The 22462-nt window shown below is 33.9% G+C and overlaps 1 protein-coding gene across 2 annotated transcripts in view; it reads left to right on the forward strand.

Annotated features, from left to right (window-relative positions):
* LOC145291524 (putative thioesterase PNKD) overlaps nt 1-21647 on the forward strand; it is a 238241-nt gene extending 216594 nt beyond the window's left edge. For both annotated transcript variants that reach the window (XM_080137513.1, XM_080137512.1), the window contains exons 7-10: nt 3762-3848; nt 11352-11419; nt 12271-12318; nt 19305-21647. In XM_080137513.1, the coding sequence (XP_079993639.1) occupies nt 3762-3848; nt 11352-11419; nt 12271-12318; nt 19305-19481 (380 nt within the window). In that variant the 3' untranslated portion in view covers nt 19482-21647. The remainder of the gene's footprint in view (nt 1-3761; nt 3849-11351; nt 11420-12270; nt 12319-19304) is intronic.
* The last annotated feature ends 815 nt before the right edge of the window (nt 21648-22462 follow it).

Raw genomic sequence — 22462 nt, forward strand, 5'->3', positions numbered from 1 at the left:
GATAAATAAATAATAGTAAATAATAAATAAATAAATACATGGGTGCAGTTAATAAGGCGAGGTTAGGGAGACGCATCATTAATTTCACATATATATGAGGTAGGCCCCTAAGATGGTGCTTTGGGCAGTGGTTATGTTTAACTTTATTTTCAGTGTTAAATGCATCGCTGAAACAGGCACATACATATATAAACACATATATGGAGAGTAGATAATGCAGTGGATGTGTTATCGGCAGCTCCAGTAACTCTTGCTTTTCCTTTTTTGTCCCTCAGTCCTCATTTCTAATGGGTGATGTTTCTGACAAAGGGTGAAGAAAAAGCTGCTTCCCAGGTCAGTAGTACTTTGTGAACAGTAGTCTGAGATGTCGGAAATTTTCTGTCTCTATGTCTATCCTTGCGGCCATGTCACTAGTAAGAATGCTGGAGGTAAACGTTTTCATCTGGGCTGACATTAACCGCCTGATAGGGACCCGAAACTTGGATTAACCACTAAGGAGGTTGTCCTATCAGCAGGTGCAAAGTACTGGGGCTGCTGTATTGCCATTTGGTGAATGGATTCTGGACCATGCAGTAGTCTCTGGTAGGGCCTCTCGATGCCATACTAGTGGATAATTGTTACGGCTTTACCTTATCCTGTGCTACAAAAAAAAAAAATTTCCCGTCTTTTCTCTCTTACTTTCCCTCTCTGTCCTGCTCTAACTAAGTATGTTGACCTATTCCACAAATCCCAAAATCCTGAACATGAAATATCTAAAAAAAAAACAAAAAAAAACACTAATAAACCTAGAACTCCATCCTCCAATGTAGACCCCTACTACCATGTCTCCTTCTCCAACATCAGGGGCTACGTTCCAACCTTCCAGAGGTTGAAACCCAATTACAGGAGACGAAACCAGACATATTTTTTGTAAGCGGAACTGGAATAGGGCCGACCACCTCCTTAGATGATTAAAGAATACTCTAACTTAACATCTAAATCTGACCCGCAAGATCACCATGGGCATGGAATATGTGCCTACATAAAAGATGGCTTCTCGTGTGGCAGGTATATCTCCAGAGAAGACCCTAATTTACCTTATATGTGCTTCCGGGTTGCACTTGCTTACACCACCGCATTTATATTTGCCCTCTATCGCCCCCACAACAGCAGAGTTACTATCTTTAAGAGTATAGCGGAGAAAATTGACCACATCCTGTCTGCTCATCCCTCGGCTAACATTCACATTTGCGGTGACTTCAATGTCCATAATGTGGAATGGCTGACGCACTCAAGACTGATGATGAGGGGAGGTTCTGTCATGATTTTGCCATTGACTTCACCAGTCAGTACGCAAGCCTCCTAGACCTTTTTCTCTCAGCTTCCCCTGAGCTATGCTCATGTTCCGTTCTATCTCCTCTGGGATCCTCCGACCACTCTGTTGTATCAGTTAAGATAAAAATAAAATATAATAAGTTTACACACATACCTCTCCACCGATATACCGATACTCTATGGCTGACTGGGATAGCTTCTGTACACTCATATCTAATCTACCTCTCCATTCCATGTTTAAAAAGGATGTGTCCTCTATAGTATCAGACCTGACCGAATGGTTACTTGTAGGCATAGACCAATTCATACCATCCAAAAAATTCCAACAAAAACCTAACAGCCAGCCATGGTTCTCTCCTGAATGTGCTGCTGCCATCGCGCACAGAAATCACTTTTTCCATAGCGACTAACGTAATAGATGCACTGAGACTAAAGCTGCTGTCAGGACCGCCAACAACCACTGTAAAAGAGTAATAAAAAATGCAAGAGAGCTATATGCTCAGTCTGTTAAATCCAAAGTAGCTAAGCAGCGGCTTGGTTCCCACCAGTTCTGGCAAATAGGATCCTGAACAGAAGTGTGCGTTCTATCCCAACCATTATCAATGGACCTGAGGTCATCTCGTCAGCATCCGACAAGGCCAACTATTTGCCAAGAATTTTGTAGCAAATTCTACCCTATGCGACGAAGGCCATCAACTCCCCATATTTCCTCCTATAACACACAACACGCTAGGTAACATATAAATATTTGTGCATGAGGTCACCAAGTTAATCCAGAACCTTGATTCCAGTAAAGCAACTGGTCCTGACGGTATTCCAATTATAGTGTTAAAAAAGCTCTAACCAGAACTTGCCTCCATACTTACCAAACTGTTTAAGCGTTGCCTTAAGGAGAAGTGCTTTCTAACACCCTGGAAAACCTCATCAGTATGCCCTGTATCTTAGAATATAGGTGATAAGTCATCTCCCTCTCAGTACAGACCAATAAGTCTCCTGTGTGTCATGAGTAAGTTGCTGGAATCCATATTAAATAGAGAAGTAGTCAACCACCTCAGCTGAAATAACCTTCTTAGTGACACACAATATGGTTTCCGTTCTGCTAGATCTATAGCAGATGTGCTAACGATTATATCTCATAGGATTAGCGAATCTCTCGACAAAGGCTTTATTTCTAGGGCAATTGTTCTTGACATATCAAAGGCCTTCGATAAGGTGTGGCATAAAGGCCTACTTCACAAGATTTCCAGCTATTTTCTCAATCATTAAATCATTTCTCTCTGATAGGCTCATAAGAGTAGAGGTTGATGGGCAGAAATGAGAGGCCCACAGTATTAATGCTGGAGTCCCTCAGGGGTCCATCCTGGGCCCAACTCTCTTCCTGATCTACATTAATGATCTCCCAAAACACATACTAAAATCATTAGCTGACATCTATGCTGATGACATGACCATCTATGGTAACACATCACAGGCCGTAAATGACAATGTTCTCTCTGATTCTTTCTCCTCAGATCTTGAGCACGTGGTACAGTGGGGGAAGTGGTGGCTGATTACCTTTAATGCATCTAAGACCAAGCTCCTATCATTACATCATAAACGCTCTGATCCCCATCTAGCATCAATTGAAATAGATGGCTCTCGTCTAGGGGAGCCTCCATGTTTTGATAAGCTTCTGGGTTTGACCTTTACTCCTGATCTGAAATGGAACACGTACATCAAGTCTGTGGCCAAGATCGCTGGAAAAATGGTGGGATCCTTCTACCGCTCCAGAAGATATCTCACTGCTGATGCAATTCTCTATCTATATAAAAGCCAAGTACGTCCAAGGATGGAGTACTGCTGCCATATCTGGGCAGGAGCTTAAAAAAAAAAGCCTATCCTGCCTTGACAAGAGATATTGCGAGCCTGTCTTTGTTTTATCGTTATTTCCATGGCAAGTGCTTGTCTGAACTCCATTCTCTGGTCAATCCCTCACCAATCTTTCACAAAAAACACCCGACTAGCTGAGACGACTGTCAATAATTTTCCCCACTCTTTATCTGTGCCTAAATCAAAACGTAGATTCCATGAACAAAGCTTCTTTCTTAAAACCGTACGTCTGTGGAACTCTCTGCCGCTTGCCTGTTTCCCTCCTGACTTCAACTTGGATGTCAAGTCCAACCCAAACAAATTCCTCAAAACTGAAATGTTGTCAATACCCGTCTCCCTCCCCCCTTATTATCTCCTACCTCAACCCCCCCCTTTTTTTCACATATTTCTTCTAAAACACTTCTTCCTAATACTAACAACCACTTCTGTAAGGTCTGACGAGGCTGTTAGATCGTAAACATGGTCTAACATCTGAAACATATGTAACCAAACAGATAAATCGTTAACAAAAAAATAAAGTGTATATATATATGTATATAAGAACTTCAAGGTATTAATTCATGTATATTTATTTTCAGGTCGAATATTTGAATGTCCTCCCAGTGTAATGCTTGCTTCTTTAGAAGCTCTTCACCGATTGCCTGATGATACTCTTGTATGGCCAGGTAAAGAAATTACTTTCTCAAAGTTTTACTCATTGGCTTAGAAATGTTTTTCCAGGAGTTTTTCTAGCGTTTTAACATATTTTAAAGTGTTTATTCACTTTGAAACCCAAGTAGTAGCATGCCTTGAGTTAGAACAAAAATAAAAATGGTTAACATTAGATTGTTATCTTAGGAGTTTCGATTAGCACATAAAAATCGAAAATTAAACATTAAAATTTCGCACAATTAGTGACATTTATTGGATGTGTTTCTGCCAGTATTTTTGAGCAATTATTGGCTATGGCCTTAATGAGACCACCATTTTGTTTGACATTCTAATATGAGAGGCTTTACATTACATTTATTTTTAAGTAATAAAACACTTTAAAAGAAGATAAAACACACACAAAAAACTCCCATCGATGTAGGTAAGAGTAACTTATCTTACCTCTGGTAACATTTATTTGTTGTATATTTATTAGTTTTTTCCCTTTTTTTTTTGTTTTGTTGACTATTACCAAAAAATACTTTTGTTCTTCATCCTCATCATTTCAGAATGAAAGTCTAATATTTCTCTTTCTTCCAACTGCACGCCGGCCTCAGCCAGCCCATTCTCATCCTTAACTTTACACGTCCATTTTCTTCGATGCACACTTTGCTTCTCTTCCGAGCATGTGTTGTCCTTTTTCTTGTCGTGCCAACTCGCGTGCATTTCCTAATTTGCCTATGTGCATTTTTCGGTTACTGCTGCTGCTTATCCCTTTGTAGGCCAGCCATCCTTTGCTGCTGCTGATATTTTCCCATGCGCTCATATGCACTATTTTACATTATTTGAAAGGACATAATGTTGGAAAATTAGTCAAAAACAAATTTTTTTTTAGCTACAAATTTGCGTTAAAAATAAACATTTAATAAAAATTATAAGCATTTTAAGTTTGTGATTTTTTGGATATGAAGGAAGTAGTCATGTTTGTTTAATCAATAATGTAAATAAAGATGGCTACTTTCCTCAATCTGATATTTACGGAACTTAACAAGTTTAATTATTTACCATCTTTTTGGATTGAGTAATTAATTATAATTGTTCAGGTATAGTATGTGTGTATTATTATTATTATTATTATTATTATTATTATTATTTTACATCTTTAGTTTGTTCGTTGATTTGTTTCATTTTCGTTAACTGTTTTGTCAAGTTTCAGAACTAACAAGTTCTTGTGGAGATCATAGTTCAGGTATTCATTTTTGTTATTAATAATATTAATTGTAATTAATAATGTACTTTTCAGTTTCGAAAAGATATGATTTTTTTATTTGATGTATTTTAAACTTATTTTCTTTCTGTAAACTGCCTCAGCAATTTTTGGGACTACTATGCTCTTGTGTAGATGAGGTTGTTTTCTTTTTTACTTGAAATTGTTTCCCAAATTATCTCATGCAACAAATAAAAAAATGCTTATTTTTTGCTTAGTCGATACTAGTTATCGCCCTTGCATAATCGTCACCAACTTCATTAGCGCCCATTAAATATCATTAAATAGGTATCCAAAACTAAAGTTTATTTTTTTCCAATATACCCAAAACGTTTTGAGGTGTCCACATAGATATTTGCAAAGCATAAACAATGATACCAAATTCATTTTGGTATCACCCCTTCTCAGGTGCATGGTATCATAAAAAGCTTAGACACCTCAAAAGCATGTGGACCCCGATCTCATCCCGGCTGTGCTATTAAAAAAATGCTCCACTGAGTTCAAGTGTAATGTAAACAGACATCTTGCTGCTCAACTCCCTTCATAATATCCCTGCAACATGTAACCGATAGTAGCCCCTTACTTCAAAGTGGCACTGTTCCTTGTTTGGGGTGAAAATTGAATTAAAAAAAAAAAAAAATAAATAAAATAATGGGCCCATGTTACTCACTGGGTTGCTAAGAAAATATTCCAAAGCTTATAATAATCAATTCAGAAAAAATAAATTACAAAATAAAAACTTATAAATGCAACCGATGATGATGATGAAAGAAAGAAAGAAAGAATAATGTGCTCTTGTCACTCGATTTTTAAAAGATATATTCCAAAATTCATAATGGTCAGCTCATTAGGTTAGGATTTTACCATATATATATGTGTGCGTGTATATATATATATATATATATATATATATATATATATATATATATATATATAATTTAAAGGAGATTAGAATAATAGTCTAAAGAGCTAAGTGTATTTTAATGTAATAGTGAAATTACTAGTTTAATTAAAATACAGGAAATGCTCGTTGTAATTTAGATATATAATAAGCTCGATAGTTAAATGTCCTAGAGCTAATTCAATATTAAGTAATGTGATTTATAATTTAAAAATTTTAAAAATTAAAAATCAAAATTTAATTAAATTAAAAATCAGTTTCATAAGAAGGAACAACAACAAAGTCAATTATCTGTACGATCGTTTCAGAAATCCGTGCTTTTTATTTGTGGTATACATTCAAACTTGAAGGAGGGCTATATAGAGATGATGCACTTTTCATAACGAATTCTACTAATAAAAATTATGAAAATGCAATTAAAGCTCTACATAAATTATTTAAAAATTATGGACTTAGTATAAAAATCGACCCTAATAAAAAAATTGTTAATTTCTTAGACATAACCTTAAATCTTGAAAATTCTACCTTTGAACCATACCATAAACCTAACCAATCACTTCTATATGTCCACAATCAATCAAACCACCCTAAATCAATATTAAAATCAATAGTTCCCAATATCGCTCTAAGAATTTCTAGACTGTCTTCTACTAAATCAATATTTACCAAAAATGAAAAATACTATAATGAAGCCCTTAAAAACTCTGGATATAATTCACAAATTAAATTCATAAATGAAAATGATAGAAACATAAACTGCATTAAAAATAAACCTATTAAGAGCGTAATAACATATAATATGGCAATGTCTTCCCGTATACGAGTTAAGAAAAATAACCAGGAGACAAAAAAAGATAAAACCAAACTACAAATATTAGATAATAATATAAATAAACAACAAACTAAAACCCGCAAACGTAAGAATAGACACAAGGAGATCCTATGGTTCAACCCCCCGTATTCCAAAAACCTAGAAACAAACATAGCTAGAGAATTTTTAAAAATATTAGATAAGAACTTTAAAGCCCCCCATAGATATAATAAGATTTTCAATAAGAACACAATTAAAGTCTCTTACTCTACTATGCCTAACCTTCATCAGAAAATAATTAGCTCTAATAATAATAAAATTAATAAACTACAAAATGCAACTATACAAAATACATCGGACTGTAACTGTAGAAGAAAAAATAAATGTCCCCTACAAGGCTCATGTAAAATTAAAAATGTTATCTATAGCTGCACAGTATCAAAAACTCCAAATATACAAGAACCTATCAACAGCCATAACTCAACTACCAGATTAAATAATAACACCAACTTAAATCAATCTACCGATCAATTATTAACCAACCCACCACATTATAATCCAACAATAGACCTAACGGAAAATAATCATAATAATCAAGAGGTAATATATATTGGTTCCACATCTGGCCCAATAAAACATAGAATTTCAACGCACAAACATTCTTTTAAAAATAACTCTCTATCAAACCAAACTACTCTATCCAACTATATTTGGCAACTAAAAAATAGCAATATTTCTTTCAACTTAAAATGGCAAATAATTGAGACTTGCAAATCATATAAACCAGGAGATAAATTTTGTACATTATGTACAAAAGAAACCGTAAAAATTTTAAAATATGAAGATATAAAAAGCACAACCAAACTAATAAATTCAAGACACGAGCTTCTATCATGTAATCATAAACGTTGGTTTAAATTTAATAAATATAAACCACCTTAAATCATTAAAAATTACTCATTAGTAAAAATAGATTTTTTTTTTTTTTTTTTTTTTTTTTAATAAATTAAGTTAAACCAATTACTGCCCTTAGACTCGTAAATCAAATAATAAATAAAACCATGACAATTATCTCCCCTTAAAAACTTGCAAAAAAAAAAAAAAAAAAAAAAAAATACTCTCTCTCTATAGATATTAACTGTAGCGTCTTTAAATCAAAATACGCTAACGGAAACAATTTACTGCACGAGCGTCGCCCTTTTAAAATTCATCATTCAATAAAATAAAAAGCTATAGCAAACATCTAAATGACTACTTTAAATACAGTTCCTGATTTCAAAAAAAGAAAAACCAAAAGGTAATTATATATCTATATATTTTTAAATCAAATTTATTATGTAAATTCAAAAAAATATATATTTTTTCTACTCATTTCTATCTCTAACCTATACCAATTTTCTTATTAATTTTCTTATAAATTTTAAATCCAAACCTTTTACTTCAATTTTTCAGATTCATCTGCCTTACTTTTAATGCTAGGTTTATTTTTGGTGTCTTTTCAATTCAATAGAAATCCTCCTAAATTTGCGGATGAGGAGACCGTGCTTACCAAAAAAGCTATGTATAATTGTTCTACGTGACTTCATGTATACCACAAATAAAAAGCACGGATTTCCGAAACGATCGTACAGATAATTGACTTTGTTGTTGTTCCTTCTTATGAAACTGATTTTTAATTTAATTAAATTTTGATTTTTAATTTTTAAAATTTTTAAATTATAAATCACATTACTTTATATATATATATATATATATATATATATATATATATATATATATATATATAGAGAGAGAGAGAGAGAGAAAGAGATTAACCTCATAATGCAATTTTGAACATGTCCACAAGTCTCTCTCTCTCTCTCTCTCTATATATATATATATATATATATATACATATAAACAGGCTCCTCCAGTTGTTGACAGACTATGGATACCCATGAAGAGGTGCCTGCACATGAAATTTTTGTGGCAGGAGGTGTGCAATCTCCAACTACACCTTTCCAAAGTCAAATCGTTAAATACCAGTGGCAAGTGAAGTGTATGTACAGGATGGCTGGAAACCAATGCCAAGATAAGCGGAGAGCACATATAGTGCCTATAATTCCCAAATTGTCACCCATTTGGTACTAACTAGGCTCAACATTGCTTAACTTTGGTGATCTGATGAGAATCGGTGTGTCAACATGATTATGCTGTATATCATAATATTATCCTTTGTTCATCCCTCTCTCTCTCCATATTATATATATATATATATATATATATATATATATACACACACACATATATATATGTGTGTATATATATACATACTAGTGGGTGAGTGGTAAGGCTCCTGACTTTGGCCACTTGTAAAATACACTTAAATATGATATTTTTATTTGTCGAGATTTCATATATATTATTATAGTCGTGATTTCAAAAGTTAAAAAAAATATTTTGGTGCCATCAGCTAGAATCAAAACTGTAGCATTCAAAGCTGGTGACGTTACCACTGTACCAACGTGACACGCATATGAACTGATTAAAAATAAACTAAGATGAATGTACAAAAATGTATAACAATTTTTTTCAATTTTGACCCATTTTTAATCCCTTGAAAACTATTTCAACTGGCTAAAGAATGGTTATAAAAAAAGCCTATTTTAATTGGCTAAAGACTCATAGAAGAATGGTTATAAAAAAAAGCAACTATTTGAGATCCCTAACACCACTCTGTGGCTTTTAGTTTCAGAAGAAATAGTTTGAAAATATGGAAACAGACAAATATAGTGCCTTTTATATATATATATATATATATATATATATATATAGGATGCACGCTCTGTAGACGGTCATCTTGGTGGAGGTGATAAGGTGCCTGTTTTCCCATACTCTTTTAGTTAGTTTAGAGAGGGTTGTAGATGCCTTTCCAATCCTTTTGTTTAGCTCTACGTCCAATGAGAGGGTGTCTGAAGCAGTGGAGCCTAGATATTGAAACTGGCGTACGACCTCTAGTGGTGTGCCTTGGATTGTGATGCTGGGTGAGGAGGCGGTTGCTTGTCCCATGACTTGGGTTTTCTTCTGGCTGATGGTGAGACCGAACAGGCTGCAAGCATTAGCAAACCTGTCCATCAGTCTTTGAAGACCATCTTCCTGATGCGATGCTATAGCTGCATCATCGGCAAACAGCATGTCTCTTATCTGAACTGTCCTGGTCTTTGTCCCGGAGCGGAGTCTGGCGATGTTGAAGAGACCACCATCTGACCTGGAGTGCAAGCAGATACCATCCGTTGTGTTCTTTAAAGCATGCTTCAGGAGTAGGGAGAAGAAGATGCCGAAGAGTGTTGGGGCCAACACACAACCCTGTTTGACACCACTCCTCACCCCGAACTCAGCAGACATGCCACCGTTAAATTGCACAGTGCTCCTCATGCCATCATGAAAGGATCTTATGATGCTGAGGAGTTTTGGTGGGCATCCGATCAGTGGGAGACTACATACTCAACACAAGAGAGGAAACTCCAGGTCTTCCATATGAGGTGTATACGTAGGATACTTGGTATCACATGGCAGGACAGAGTGAGTAATACTGATGTTCTGCAGAGAGCGGGCATCCCATCCATTTACTCCTTACTGCGTGAGCGACGTCTTCGCTGGCTGAGCCATGTGCGCAGGATGGATGATGGGCGCATCCCTAAAGACCTTCTCTATGGCGAGCTTGCCTCAGGCTCAAGAAAGAGGGGGCGACCCCATCTTCGCTACAGGGATGTCTGCAAGCATGACATGAAGGCTCTCTCGGTGGACAGGAATACATGGGAAGCCTCTGCAGCTGACAGAACTGCCTGGAGGAAAATGATACATCAGGGGATTATCATCAGCGAGAGGACCCTCCATGTTGAAAACGCTGCAAAGAGAGCTAGGAGAAGAGCGAGTGTACAGGCGGAACAGCTGGACGAAGCGGCAAATTGCATAACAACCTTCGTATGTCAAGGCTGTGGCAGACTATGCAAATCAAGAATTGGTCTCTACAGTCACACAAAAAATGCATACAGGCAACATCTTAATACGGCGCTGATCCATAGTCGTTTCGACTGACGGATGCCACACACACACACGCACACACACACACACATATATATATATATATATATATATATATATATATATATATATATATAAATGCGTTTTATTTTTTATTACCGTATTTTTCTGTTAAGTTACATTATTGTTTCGGCTACACAACCGTTTTTTGGCCAAAAAAATAATATAAAATAATAATAAATAAAATGCATATTTGCTCTACAACAGTATTGAGCACTTTCTTCAGGTTTTTATTAATTACCATTTCTACTAAATATATATATATATATATATATATATATATATGAGAGAGAGAGCCAGAAAGAGATGAATCCATGATGCAATTTAGAACATGTCCACAAGTCCATAAACTTCCAACCATTTTCAAATTTGATTTTGTTTAACACAGTAACCATTCCATCATCACAACTTGTATAATCTGAAATAAAATTAGACATCTCGTACAATGATACATGTTTTTGTTTTTTTCTGAACAGGCCATGAATATGCCGTTCAAAATCTGGAATTCTCTGCTTATCTGGACCCAGAAAATGAAATCACACGTGTAAGTTTTCATTTTTTTTTTCATCTGTTTATCCGATATTCACATCCCTTATCACCAGGTTTGTGAAATCAAAAGTATAAAGCTTAACTTTGACTCTTAGGATTCCAAAAAAATTAGCAATGACCAAGTAGAAGCCTTAATTAATTCATAATACTATTCTTAGTATCGCCCACACTGAGGATTGAACTTTCAACATTCAGAAAACTGTCACTTAGAATTGATCATCACTTAGCACTTTATCCATTGTCATGCATCCTTGCAAACGAAATTCCTTACAAATTTCTGTGGTTGACAGAAAGTTTTGAATTCAACGAGGTGCATCTGAAAAAGGTCGGAGGTTACATCGACTGCAAGTTTGCACAAATAAAATCCAAGACGAGAATAGTAATCCAAATCATCAATCCTCATCTTAAAAATTCCTAAATATACTTGCAATTTGTTTTGCGTTTTATATGTTGAAACTGCCGTTTTACTTTTTTTTTTTTCATAAATTTTATATTTTGTTTCAATGTAAGGGAAGTAAGTCTAATGGATGAATAAAAAATTACCTCCCTTGTTTTTTTTTAAAAAAATGTTTTTAAATGTTTTTAAATGGTGGCTATACGAAAATAAATCTGTAAAAAAATTTTCAAGAAGGAATTAACTTTGATTACATTTCATTTATCATTGGTAAACTATTCTGAATGAAATATTCATTTTATTGGATAAAAGATATTTTGGAATCCTAGCGGTCAGTTAGACTTTATACTTTCCAACTTCACAACTCTGCTTCTTGACACTTGAAAATGTTCATTTCTGTCATCCAGAAATGTTAAATAATTTATTTTTCTTTTGTGTTTCTCTTTATCCAGCAAAAACATTTGTGGGCGATAAAACAACGAAGGAAAATGCTCCCTACAGTAAGTTTTTATTTAAATAAAATAGTTTGTTTTCTTTAAAAAAAAAATTTAAAAAAAATCAGTGCTTACTGCTTGTGTAGTTTACTGAAGACATTAAAAAAGGAACAGACAGAGGAAATCACAGCTTAAAGTTTGTCAAAATTTGACGAGATGTTTTTTTTTAAACATGAGCAGAAAACTACCTTGATATTTTTTTTATTTTCACTTATTTTACAGAGTTTCTCTGTCCTTTTTCAATCCCTTTTTTATTTTGTCCTTTGTTAATTCCCTTTTTGCTAAAGGCATCCCCTCCTCGTGTGTGATATAGATAAGATGGCGGCATACGAGCAATTTCATTTATATTTGATTTTCCTCTGTAAAAAAAAACTACTTGATCAAATTAAGTGATTTTTTTATGAGAACTTTATTCCATAACTAGCGAGGGGGGGGGACCCGGCGATGCCCGGGTGTTTTGAGGTGTGTTTGGTTTTGGGTAAGTCCCAACTCTCGGGGGGGGGGATTAAAATAATAAAAAAAGTTTTGGTAGGTGAGTATTAGGATCGAACCCTTGAGGCAAAGTTGGAAATTAAAGTGTTAAAAAAAAAAAAAAGTGCAACAACACTAACCACTGGGCCACCACGACATGCAAAGGAAGACGTTTGAATTTATTTATTTATTTAACTATTGACAGGTGGTAGCAATAAAAGTTAACTCTGCTGCTTCTATTTGACCTAATTATTGAGGTCAAATAGAACAGTTAACTTGGGTTTGACTGTTTTTTTCCCCAACATATTTGGGGAGGGGGAAACCAGCTCCCCATTTTCCAGACTGATTAGCAACTGTCTGATATAAGAGGACTTTGTCCCCACATTGATCAAAGCTGATTGCTTCTGGACATTTCCCGGCGCGATGCCGAGAACGTTGTTCGTTGCTAAGTTTGAATTAGTTTCGCTTTTTATACGAAAAAGCCCAATCAACACGCGAGAAGCCAAAATAGCAATAATTTTGTAAAAGTCGATGTTAATAAATCTATACGCTACGCACTTTCCTAAATCCTAGATATTATTATATAGGACCTATATAAACAGTTGTAAGCGATCGTAACGAACCCAGGAGCGTGTGTGAAAGAAGCCTTTGCGAGACATACACAAAATGGTCACACACATTTTGCCTTTTATATATATACTAGCGGGGGGTACCCGGCGATGCCCGGTGTCTTGAGTTAAATCAAAACTCCGGGGGGGGGGGTTAAATAATAATAAAAAAAATGTTTTGGTAGGTGAGTATGAGAATCGAACCCGTACCCTTGAGTTGGAAATTAATGTGTGAAAAAAAAAAACCGTGCGATGATACCATTCGGCCACCGTGACATACAGCATAGACGTGTTTGAATTTATTTATCTAACTATAACTATAAAAACAGGCGTGCGTAATAAAAGTTAACTTTGCTGCTTCCATTTGACCTAATTAAGAAGGTCAAATAGAAGTCACGCAGCGTTTGGGTTTGTTTACCAAAATTTAACTGTTTCTTCCCTCAACAGATGTTGGGAAGGGGGGAAGCAGCTCCGAATTGTCCAGAACTGTCTGATCAAAGCTGATTGCTTCTGGACGTTTTTCCCAGCGCAATGCCGAGAAGACGTCGTTTGAGTTTAGTTTCACTTTATTTATACTAAAAAGCCCAATCAACACGCGAGAAGCCAAAATAGCAATAATTTTGTAAAAATCGACGTAAATAAATCCATACGCTACGCGGTTTCCTAATTCCTAGATATTATTATATAGGACCTATATACACAGTTTTAAGCGATAGTAATGACCCCGGGAGCGTGTGTGAGAAAAGCCTTTTGAAGACATACACGAAATGGTCACACACATTTTGCCTTTTATATATATAGATGGGTACATACAATATAGTTCTTTTTCAATATCTTCGTTTTTTTTAATATGTTTGATAAACTACACAAGCACCAAAAAACCTTTCACAAGTTTAACTTTTATTTTCGATTCATTGTTTTAACTGTCAATAAATGTGATTTTCTTTGTTGAATTGGGAAAGTATATAATCAATAAGTACATAATTCGACATTTGACAAAAAAAATATTACATTTCAATTTAAAAGTCCGATTTTATGCACATTAAAATAATAATAAAAAAAATAATGTAAACATTTTATTGCCATCCTATTCTAAATAGTCTATTTTAACTATCAAGATTAAAAAGTCTTTGTGGATATATTTGGAACATCAGACATTTTCATCGGCTGTCCTGCTGCCTTGACAGGCTGAGTGCTCTCTTGAATAATTGTGTTATAGAGGTGCTTGTAGAGTCAAGTCTAATCACAATAGTTCCCAGTGTGGCATGTCATTGGTAGATCTTTGGTGGATTAGAAAGTCCCGTGTGGCAGAACCAATTGCTCCATTCATCTACATGGAGATCGGTTGGAAAATGAATCCGTTGAGAAGACCAGCATATTTTGATTGCTTGTAGTTCTTTGCTGATCTTGCCACACGTCCACGTTTTGTCACAGATTCTTTTATGGGTAAGTGCGCAAATGTGGCACAATCCTATCCCGAATCAGGAACTTGCCATTTGAGAAGAGAAGCAATAGCATTTGTCGTCTCCTCTATCAATGCAAACCAGTTCAAGAATTGATGGGAAGCCACCGATGTTTAAGGCGTGTCACATGATATCATTGAGAGTGCTGTTTCTATGAAATTTTCTGGCGCTTTTTCTATACACATCAGCTGACTGACCATAACAGTACTTCTATGGATGCTGCGGTTATAGTCAGCTAACATACTTTCTAACTTCTGGTGTAATGCTAATGGAAGCGGTAACAAAGCAAATCAGTTCCTTCACTTTTATTGTTCTTCAATATTTCTATTGAAATCAAATATAAGGACATTACAATAAAAATTAACAAAATCATACAAATAAAAATAACACAATTAGTCTTTATTAAATAGTTCATTATTTAAAGAGATTTTAAAAAGTGTTTTCAATAATTCTTTTTAAAAAAGTGCAAAAAGTGTTTTTAATAATTCTTAAAAAAAAAAAAAATGAAACTAATTTCAATAATTCTTAATTAAAATAAGATTAGAAAACTTTACAATTATTATTAAATAAAAAAAGAAAGATTGGAAAAACGTAATAAGAGAGAGTTCATGCACAGGAGCGATTCAGGCATGAGAGAAAAAAAGTGGAGGAACTGATTTGCTTTGTCACCGCTTCCAGTAGTGCTATGCCAGAATTTGAAGTACATTGGCTGACTATAATCAATGCTAAACTCACAACAACAAATTTGAGAGAATTTTTTAAATTTTTTTGTCACAATGTGAAGTATACAAATGTAACAACTAAAAAAAAACAAGTTTTCATTTTGTACTTTGAAATGAAAACAAAAATAGAAAGTCTGATCTTATTTTTAATTATTTTTTTTTATTTTACAATTAATTACATATTGAAATAAAGAAGCAATAGCTTAAAATAAAACAAAATTAAAAATGATGTAAAAAAAAAAATTTTAATTTACAAAATAAATTCCACTGAAATGTATTCTGATATTAAAAAAAAAAAAAAAAAAAAAAAGTCAGCCTTTATAATCTTAATAGTTTATAATATGGAATTGCTTGGTGACTATTCAAAATTTGAAAGGGATCAGGAATTTATTAAGCTGCTGAATAGTTGATCAAAACAAAAATGAAAGTAAAAAAGAATCCCGGGTAATACCGCATAGGGACAGCTAGTAGTAAATAAAATAATAATTCAGTGTGTAAGTATCAGTTATGTTGACAAATTCCTAATGAACCGCCCCTTAAGTAAACACTTCATCAAATCTCCACACTAACATAATGTACTTACAATAACCCTTATCCCTGAGTGGCTTCCGGACCTTGATAAGTGGTGACCACTGTGTAAAAAGAAAAAAAAAATGTTGTCACGAGAAATACACACACACATGAAATTATCTGATAATTTTATTGATATAGTGATATTATGGCGCCCACCAGATTCATCTTTCACTAGATTACATAGGCATTTGCTCTCTGCCAAATCTTTGACTATAAAATAAACCCTAATTATAAAGTCAGAGGGTAAAGAAAAAAAAAACCCATTCTAGCTATAATAACATAATGAAGGCATTAAAATCACCATCCAGGTGTTAGGGTCTCTAGTTTAATTTTTAAACTACATAGAATTCAACTTACTGATTATTTATTTGATACTTGTACAGTTTAATCAAGACATTAAAAGAATGAAAATATTAAAAAAAAAAAAAAAAGTTATATTGTACATATCCATTATGGAATGAAGATTTCCGAAAAAAAAAAATTAACTTAATTTGATTGAGAAGTTTTTTTTTTTTTTTTTTTTTTTTTTTTTACAACAGAAAAACAATTTTTTTGTGAACGCGCTGGAGGCAGCCATGCTTGTATTTTTAGAACACGCCATGCGGAAATAACTCCGTCTAAAGTGCCGACACCTCACTTCCCATGTTAAATAATAGCTTTTTCTTCTTAAAAATCGAAACATGGCTACCTATTGATCGGTATCATGATAAATTGTTTTTTCGCTATAAAAAAGAAATGGAAGAAAAAAGGACATCTCCTACAAGGCTACGAAGTCTATTTTGAACTCTATCATGGCAGGATAAGTCCTTTCTAGCAGCTCCTGCCCAGATGTGGCAACAGTATTCCATCCTTGGACGAACTTGGCTCTTATATAGGTAGAGAATTGCATCAGCAGTGAGATATCCACTGGATCGATAGAAGGATCCCACCATTTTTCCAGTGGCTTTAGCAACAGATTTGATGTACATGTTACATTTCAGATCAGAAGCTTGTCAAAACATGAGGCCTCCCCAAGACGAGAGCCATTCATTTCAATTGATACCAGATGGGGATCAGAGCGTTGATGATGTAAAGATAGAAGCTTGGTTTTAGATGCGTTAAAAGGAACTCCAGCATTAATACTGATTTCTGTCCATCCACTACTACTCTTATGAACCTATCAGAGAGAAATGATTTAATAATTGAGAACACATTTCCAGCTATACCATAGCTGGAGATCTTGTGAAGTAAACCTTTATGCCATACTCTATCAAAGGCTTTTGATATGTCAAGAGTAATTGCCCTAGAAAGGTTGCCTCTGTCGAGAGATTCACTAATCCTATGAGATATAAATGTAAGCACATCTGCTGTAGATCTAGCAGAACGGAAACCATATTATGTGTCACTAAGTTTATTTTTGCTGAGATGATTGATTACTTCTCTATTTAACACAGATTCCAGCAACTTACACATGACGCACCGGAGACTTATTGTATTGAGAGGGAAATGACCGATCTCCTGAATTCTTAAATACAGGGCGAACTGATGATATAATAAAGTTATATGTAACTTTTATTTCTCATCTTTCATTTAATACAGGGTTGAATGATAAATTTGTTGCCCTAAAGAAAACAACACTACAGCTTTATTTTAAAACTTTTATTGAAAAAATCAATTTACATCACTTAATTATGTAGTAGAGCTGACATCTATTTAATGTAGCTGCCTTCAGCCTCAATTACCGCCTTGATATGTGTCTTTTCCATAAGCACCGGCAGGAGCTTAGCAAATGCTCGATGGATGGTGGCGATCAGGCTGGCTTTGGTATTGTGGAAGGTCATGTTGGTGATGTTCTCGATGTATGACCAAGTGAAATAGTCCAGTGGGTTCAGGTCAGGGAAGGAGGGGAAGCCAGTGAGAGAAGGGTATAAAGTCATAGCACTCCTTTGCTCTTGTGGGTCGGCGCTGGGTCCTGCTGCCACACCCACTTCATCACTTTTGGCACGTCCTGTTATTCATGGCAATCTAGTGATGCATTATTGAGGTTGCTGGCAATGGTCTTGTTGTCATAACTTGGTAGAGAGTATGAGCTGTAAAGCAGTGCATCTCTGATCTTGTTCATTGTGTCACTTTCAGACATGATAGAAAACTCCTTATTGCTCTTGGGATTTGTACACAACTGACAACTGGCCAACTAGTAGATGGTCTATAACAAAAAAAGAAAACCGGTTTTCATCAAACTGGAATGGAATACTGTGTTTTTTTTTGTTTTTTAGGGGTGACAATTTTATCACTCCACCCTGTATATATAATACACACAAACCATTCTTACCTTCCCAATGCGTAGACAGGATGTACAGTAAGTCTTGACACAAATTAGAGTAACACGCACACACTTTTGTCTTGTATTAAATATTTACATACATGGATTATAATTCACAATAGCGTACCTATATTTACTCACTATACTGCCAATTACACTTCTAAATCATTATATTTAGTCAATTAGGATTCCTGATTGATTTTATATAATAATAACCAACATCTCAATGATCTACTACCTCCGATGCAAGCCTGTCTCTGCTCTATCATTATTTTCATGACAAGTGCTCACCAGAGTTTTAATCTATAGCCCTCCTGCCTTGCTAAACCTTCACAAAAAATACTTGTCTAGTAGTTACAATGATCATCAACAGTTTCCCCCACTCTCTCTGCCTAAATCTAAATGCAAGTTCCATGAACAAAGCTTATATCCTAGAACTGCCTATCTGTGAAACTCTGTTCCACTGGTCTGCTTTACAGCTGACTACAATATCGTCATCTTCAAGTCTAATGTAAACCGGTTCTTGTAGACTCCCACCCCTCAATTTTCGACTCCATTTCCACCATTAACTGTTAATACGCTGTTGTCTCGGTGACTACAGTACATTTATTAACCTTTATCCTTGTGTGGCCTTTGGGCCTGTATAATTGGCGACTCTCATGTAAAAAAAACAAAACAAAACAGGAAAGATAACACAAAGAATGTTTATATTTGAAAAAAATATACTTGTCGAAAGTTTGCATGTATTTAAGGTAAATAAATAATTTATTTTAAAGAAAAAAATTACTTTGCGTTCATAAATTTCTAAATTGTAATGAAAAATTAAATCGTTTTTATTGTTGTTTTTTTATAGTGTCCATCAAATCTTAGAGAAGAGAAGCTCTACAACCCATTTCTGCGCCTTACAGAAGATGTCATTCTCAAGACTTTAGAACTGTCCGGCACTGAAGATGACCTGGAGCTGCTGAAAGTTAAATCTTTAACAGAGTTACATGAACGCAAAGAACACTACAAGTACGACAAGATATGAACATTGCATATTTAATAGACAAAAAAAAAAAATGAAAAACTGCTATGGATCTGCTGATCCCCTCTCCCCCCAAAAAAAAGCAAAATGGCTGAACACGTAACAAGATGTTAATAAGAGAGAGAAAAGTCTATTTCAAATGAATATGAAATGGATAAATTTTTATTTTCTTTATTTATCTATAAGTTTTAATAACAAAAAAAACAAAAAACGTTTCTTTGAATTCCACAGAGAGACAGACAAGAGAAAAATGTATGTATGTATTTGGGATTCATGAATGTACATTTCTATATTTCTTTGCTGAAATCACCCATCCATGGAAAAGTATCTTATTTTGGTGCTTATTTAGAATTAAAACTATTTAGAAAAAAAAAACTAAATTGCAGAAAAATCTTTATGATGTACATACCTGTCATGGAAAAGACATCTCATATTCCAAAAATCACATAAATTGATCAATGATTTTTTTTATATAGAAAATCATTTTTTTTTTTTTACAATTTTGAACGATTTTTAGTAGGAAATTGCAGCCATTATAAGGCTAATTTTGATCTCGATAGTTAAAATTGAGTTGTCTGTCCTTTATTTATAAAACATTGCGGATTAAAACATAATGCTTCATGCCACCATAAAATTTGATTTTCGTAGTTAAAAAAAAAACTACTTGATTAATTTATATGATTTTTGGAATATGACATCTTTGTTCCATGATGGGTATATACATCATAATTATTTTTAAAGGTTATCTCTAATTTTGAAAATAAGTTTAATTATGAATAAACATCCTTGATTTTTTTTAAATTTAAAAATTTTTTTATCACCTCTCTTTAAATAAATCTCCCTGATAATAAATGTGAGTGCAAGTCCACAGTTCAAGCTAAATCCAAAACAACAAAAAAGTACAGAAAAATCTTTGATGTAAATACCTGTCATAGAATGAAAATGTCATCTTCCAAAAATTATATAAATTAATCAGTTATTTTTTTTGATATAAAATCATTTTTAAATGATTTGAAGTGATTAATGTGAAATCGTTAGCATAACAAGTACAAGGCTGATCTTTCAAATTTGAATTATTGTGGAGTTATTTTCCCCCTTTTTTTTTCTTTTAAGATGGCGATGCAAAAAATTCCTTTTTATTCATAAAATTTGATTTTCTTAGTTGAATAAAACTACTTAATTGATTTAATTAATTTTTGGAATATGACATCTTTCTATAATGGGTACCTACATCATAGATATTTTTCTGTTTATTTTTTATATTTAGCTTCAATTCTGAACTTGTACCTAAATATATATTATGCTTCAGAATTATTCGATGAGCATTAATAATTTTGTATTATTCGGAAATATTGTGACACGACTACTATTTTTATCTTGGTTGTTATTTTTGTTTTGGACGATGTAATCTTCGATCTACTTCAGGTACATGTTTTTGAACTTGGGCAAAACTTCATGTTGCTCTTAGGAACCTGTACTGAATTTCCGAGAACCTGGTCATGTCTGACAGAATGAGAACAATCTATTTCTTGTGGATTAAAAGGGTTCAGTTGGAAATTCTGCATAGATTCCCCAGTTCGACATAAAGATTCTCAAATTTGAAAAGATGCATCTGTAAAAGGTTGCCGGTTACGTCGGCCAAAATGTTGCAAAAATAACGAAAATGAGAATAGCAGTTGTAACAATTCGAAATGGTACGACAGACAATTTTTATCTTAATTTTAAATTTGACCTTTTTTGCATGATACAAATACAGCTGCTGTTTAAACTATGGTAGCACAAGGTGCTCATTATTTTTAAGGTTTGGATTTTCCATGAACTTTATTTTCGATACATTGCACACCTAAACATTAAATATAGTTAACGTTTTTTGCTGCAGTAGTTTCATACACACACAAAAACACATCATGTTATGTAATAAGTCAATTTTTAAAAAGATTGTTGTAGAAATCGATATTTTAAGTGTTTATGACTATTGGTGTTGTTAAGACATCAAACTTTAAAAACAAAAAAATAAGATCTATTTTTCCAGGGATGATGGTGCTTTTAAAGAAATGCCTTTATTCTTTTTTCCCCCCTAAATCAAAAACCATCATGCATTTCTGCTCATCTTGCAGTATAGTTCAATAAATAAAAAAGAGAACATATATAAAATAACTTTTTACCAAATGTAGTAAATTTTTTATTTTCTCCCGACTTGTATATTTTTAATGTTCTGAAACATTTTGTAATTTTTTAGTTCAAATGTATAGAATTCTCTCTTTTGGCATTTAAGAAACAAAATGGCTGTTTGTTTTTCTGTAATATAACAAAAAAACAAACAGCCATTTTGTTAATCAACACCATTTTGATTATTTAGACACTTATTCTCATCTTAAGTGTTATTTGCACGTTTCAGCCGATGTAACCTCCAATCTTCTTTAGGTGTATCTTGTTAAATTCAATGAAAGAAGAACATAACATATTATCCTTCCTGGATGTGCTAATAATTTGTACTGATCAGGGGTTTAGGTTAGCTGTATATCGAAAGCCAACTTTATTTGGATAACATCTAAATTTCAACGCTTAACGTCCATTTAATGTCAAGGAAGGAATCATCTATTATCTACAACATTGAGCTAAGGTAATATGTAGTAACAGCAATGCATAACAAGAGAAGACAGTTTAAGAAAAACCTTCCTCTGAAACCACTATCTAGAGAGCATGACATCAGCTCCAAGAAATCTGAACCAACAACTAAAAGATATCATCTGAAAACTTACTTCAGCCTTTATACCATATATGAAGGGCTTGTCAGAAAAACTTCAGAAATATGTAATCCATATGACATCAGGAGTGACTAAACTCTCTCCAAACATTTTGTACAAATGAAGCTCTCTATAGAGAAAAGTATGACTAAGAACGATTCCATGTGGATGTGTAAAGGTAAAAAATGTCACTGACTAAAAGTAAAATTAGAAGAACACAAGGAAGCTGTAATATGT

Source organism: Euprymna scolopes, chromosome 12 (genome assembly GCF_053919585.1).
Source record: "Euprymna scolopes isolate OS-2025 chromosome 12, ASM5391958v1, whole genome shotgun sequence".
Lineage (NCBI taxonomy): Eukaryota > Metazoa > Mollusca > Cephalopoda > Sepiida > Sepiolidae > Euprymna > Euprymna scolopes.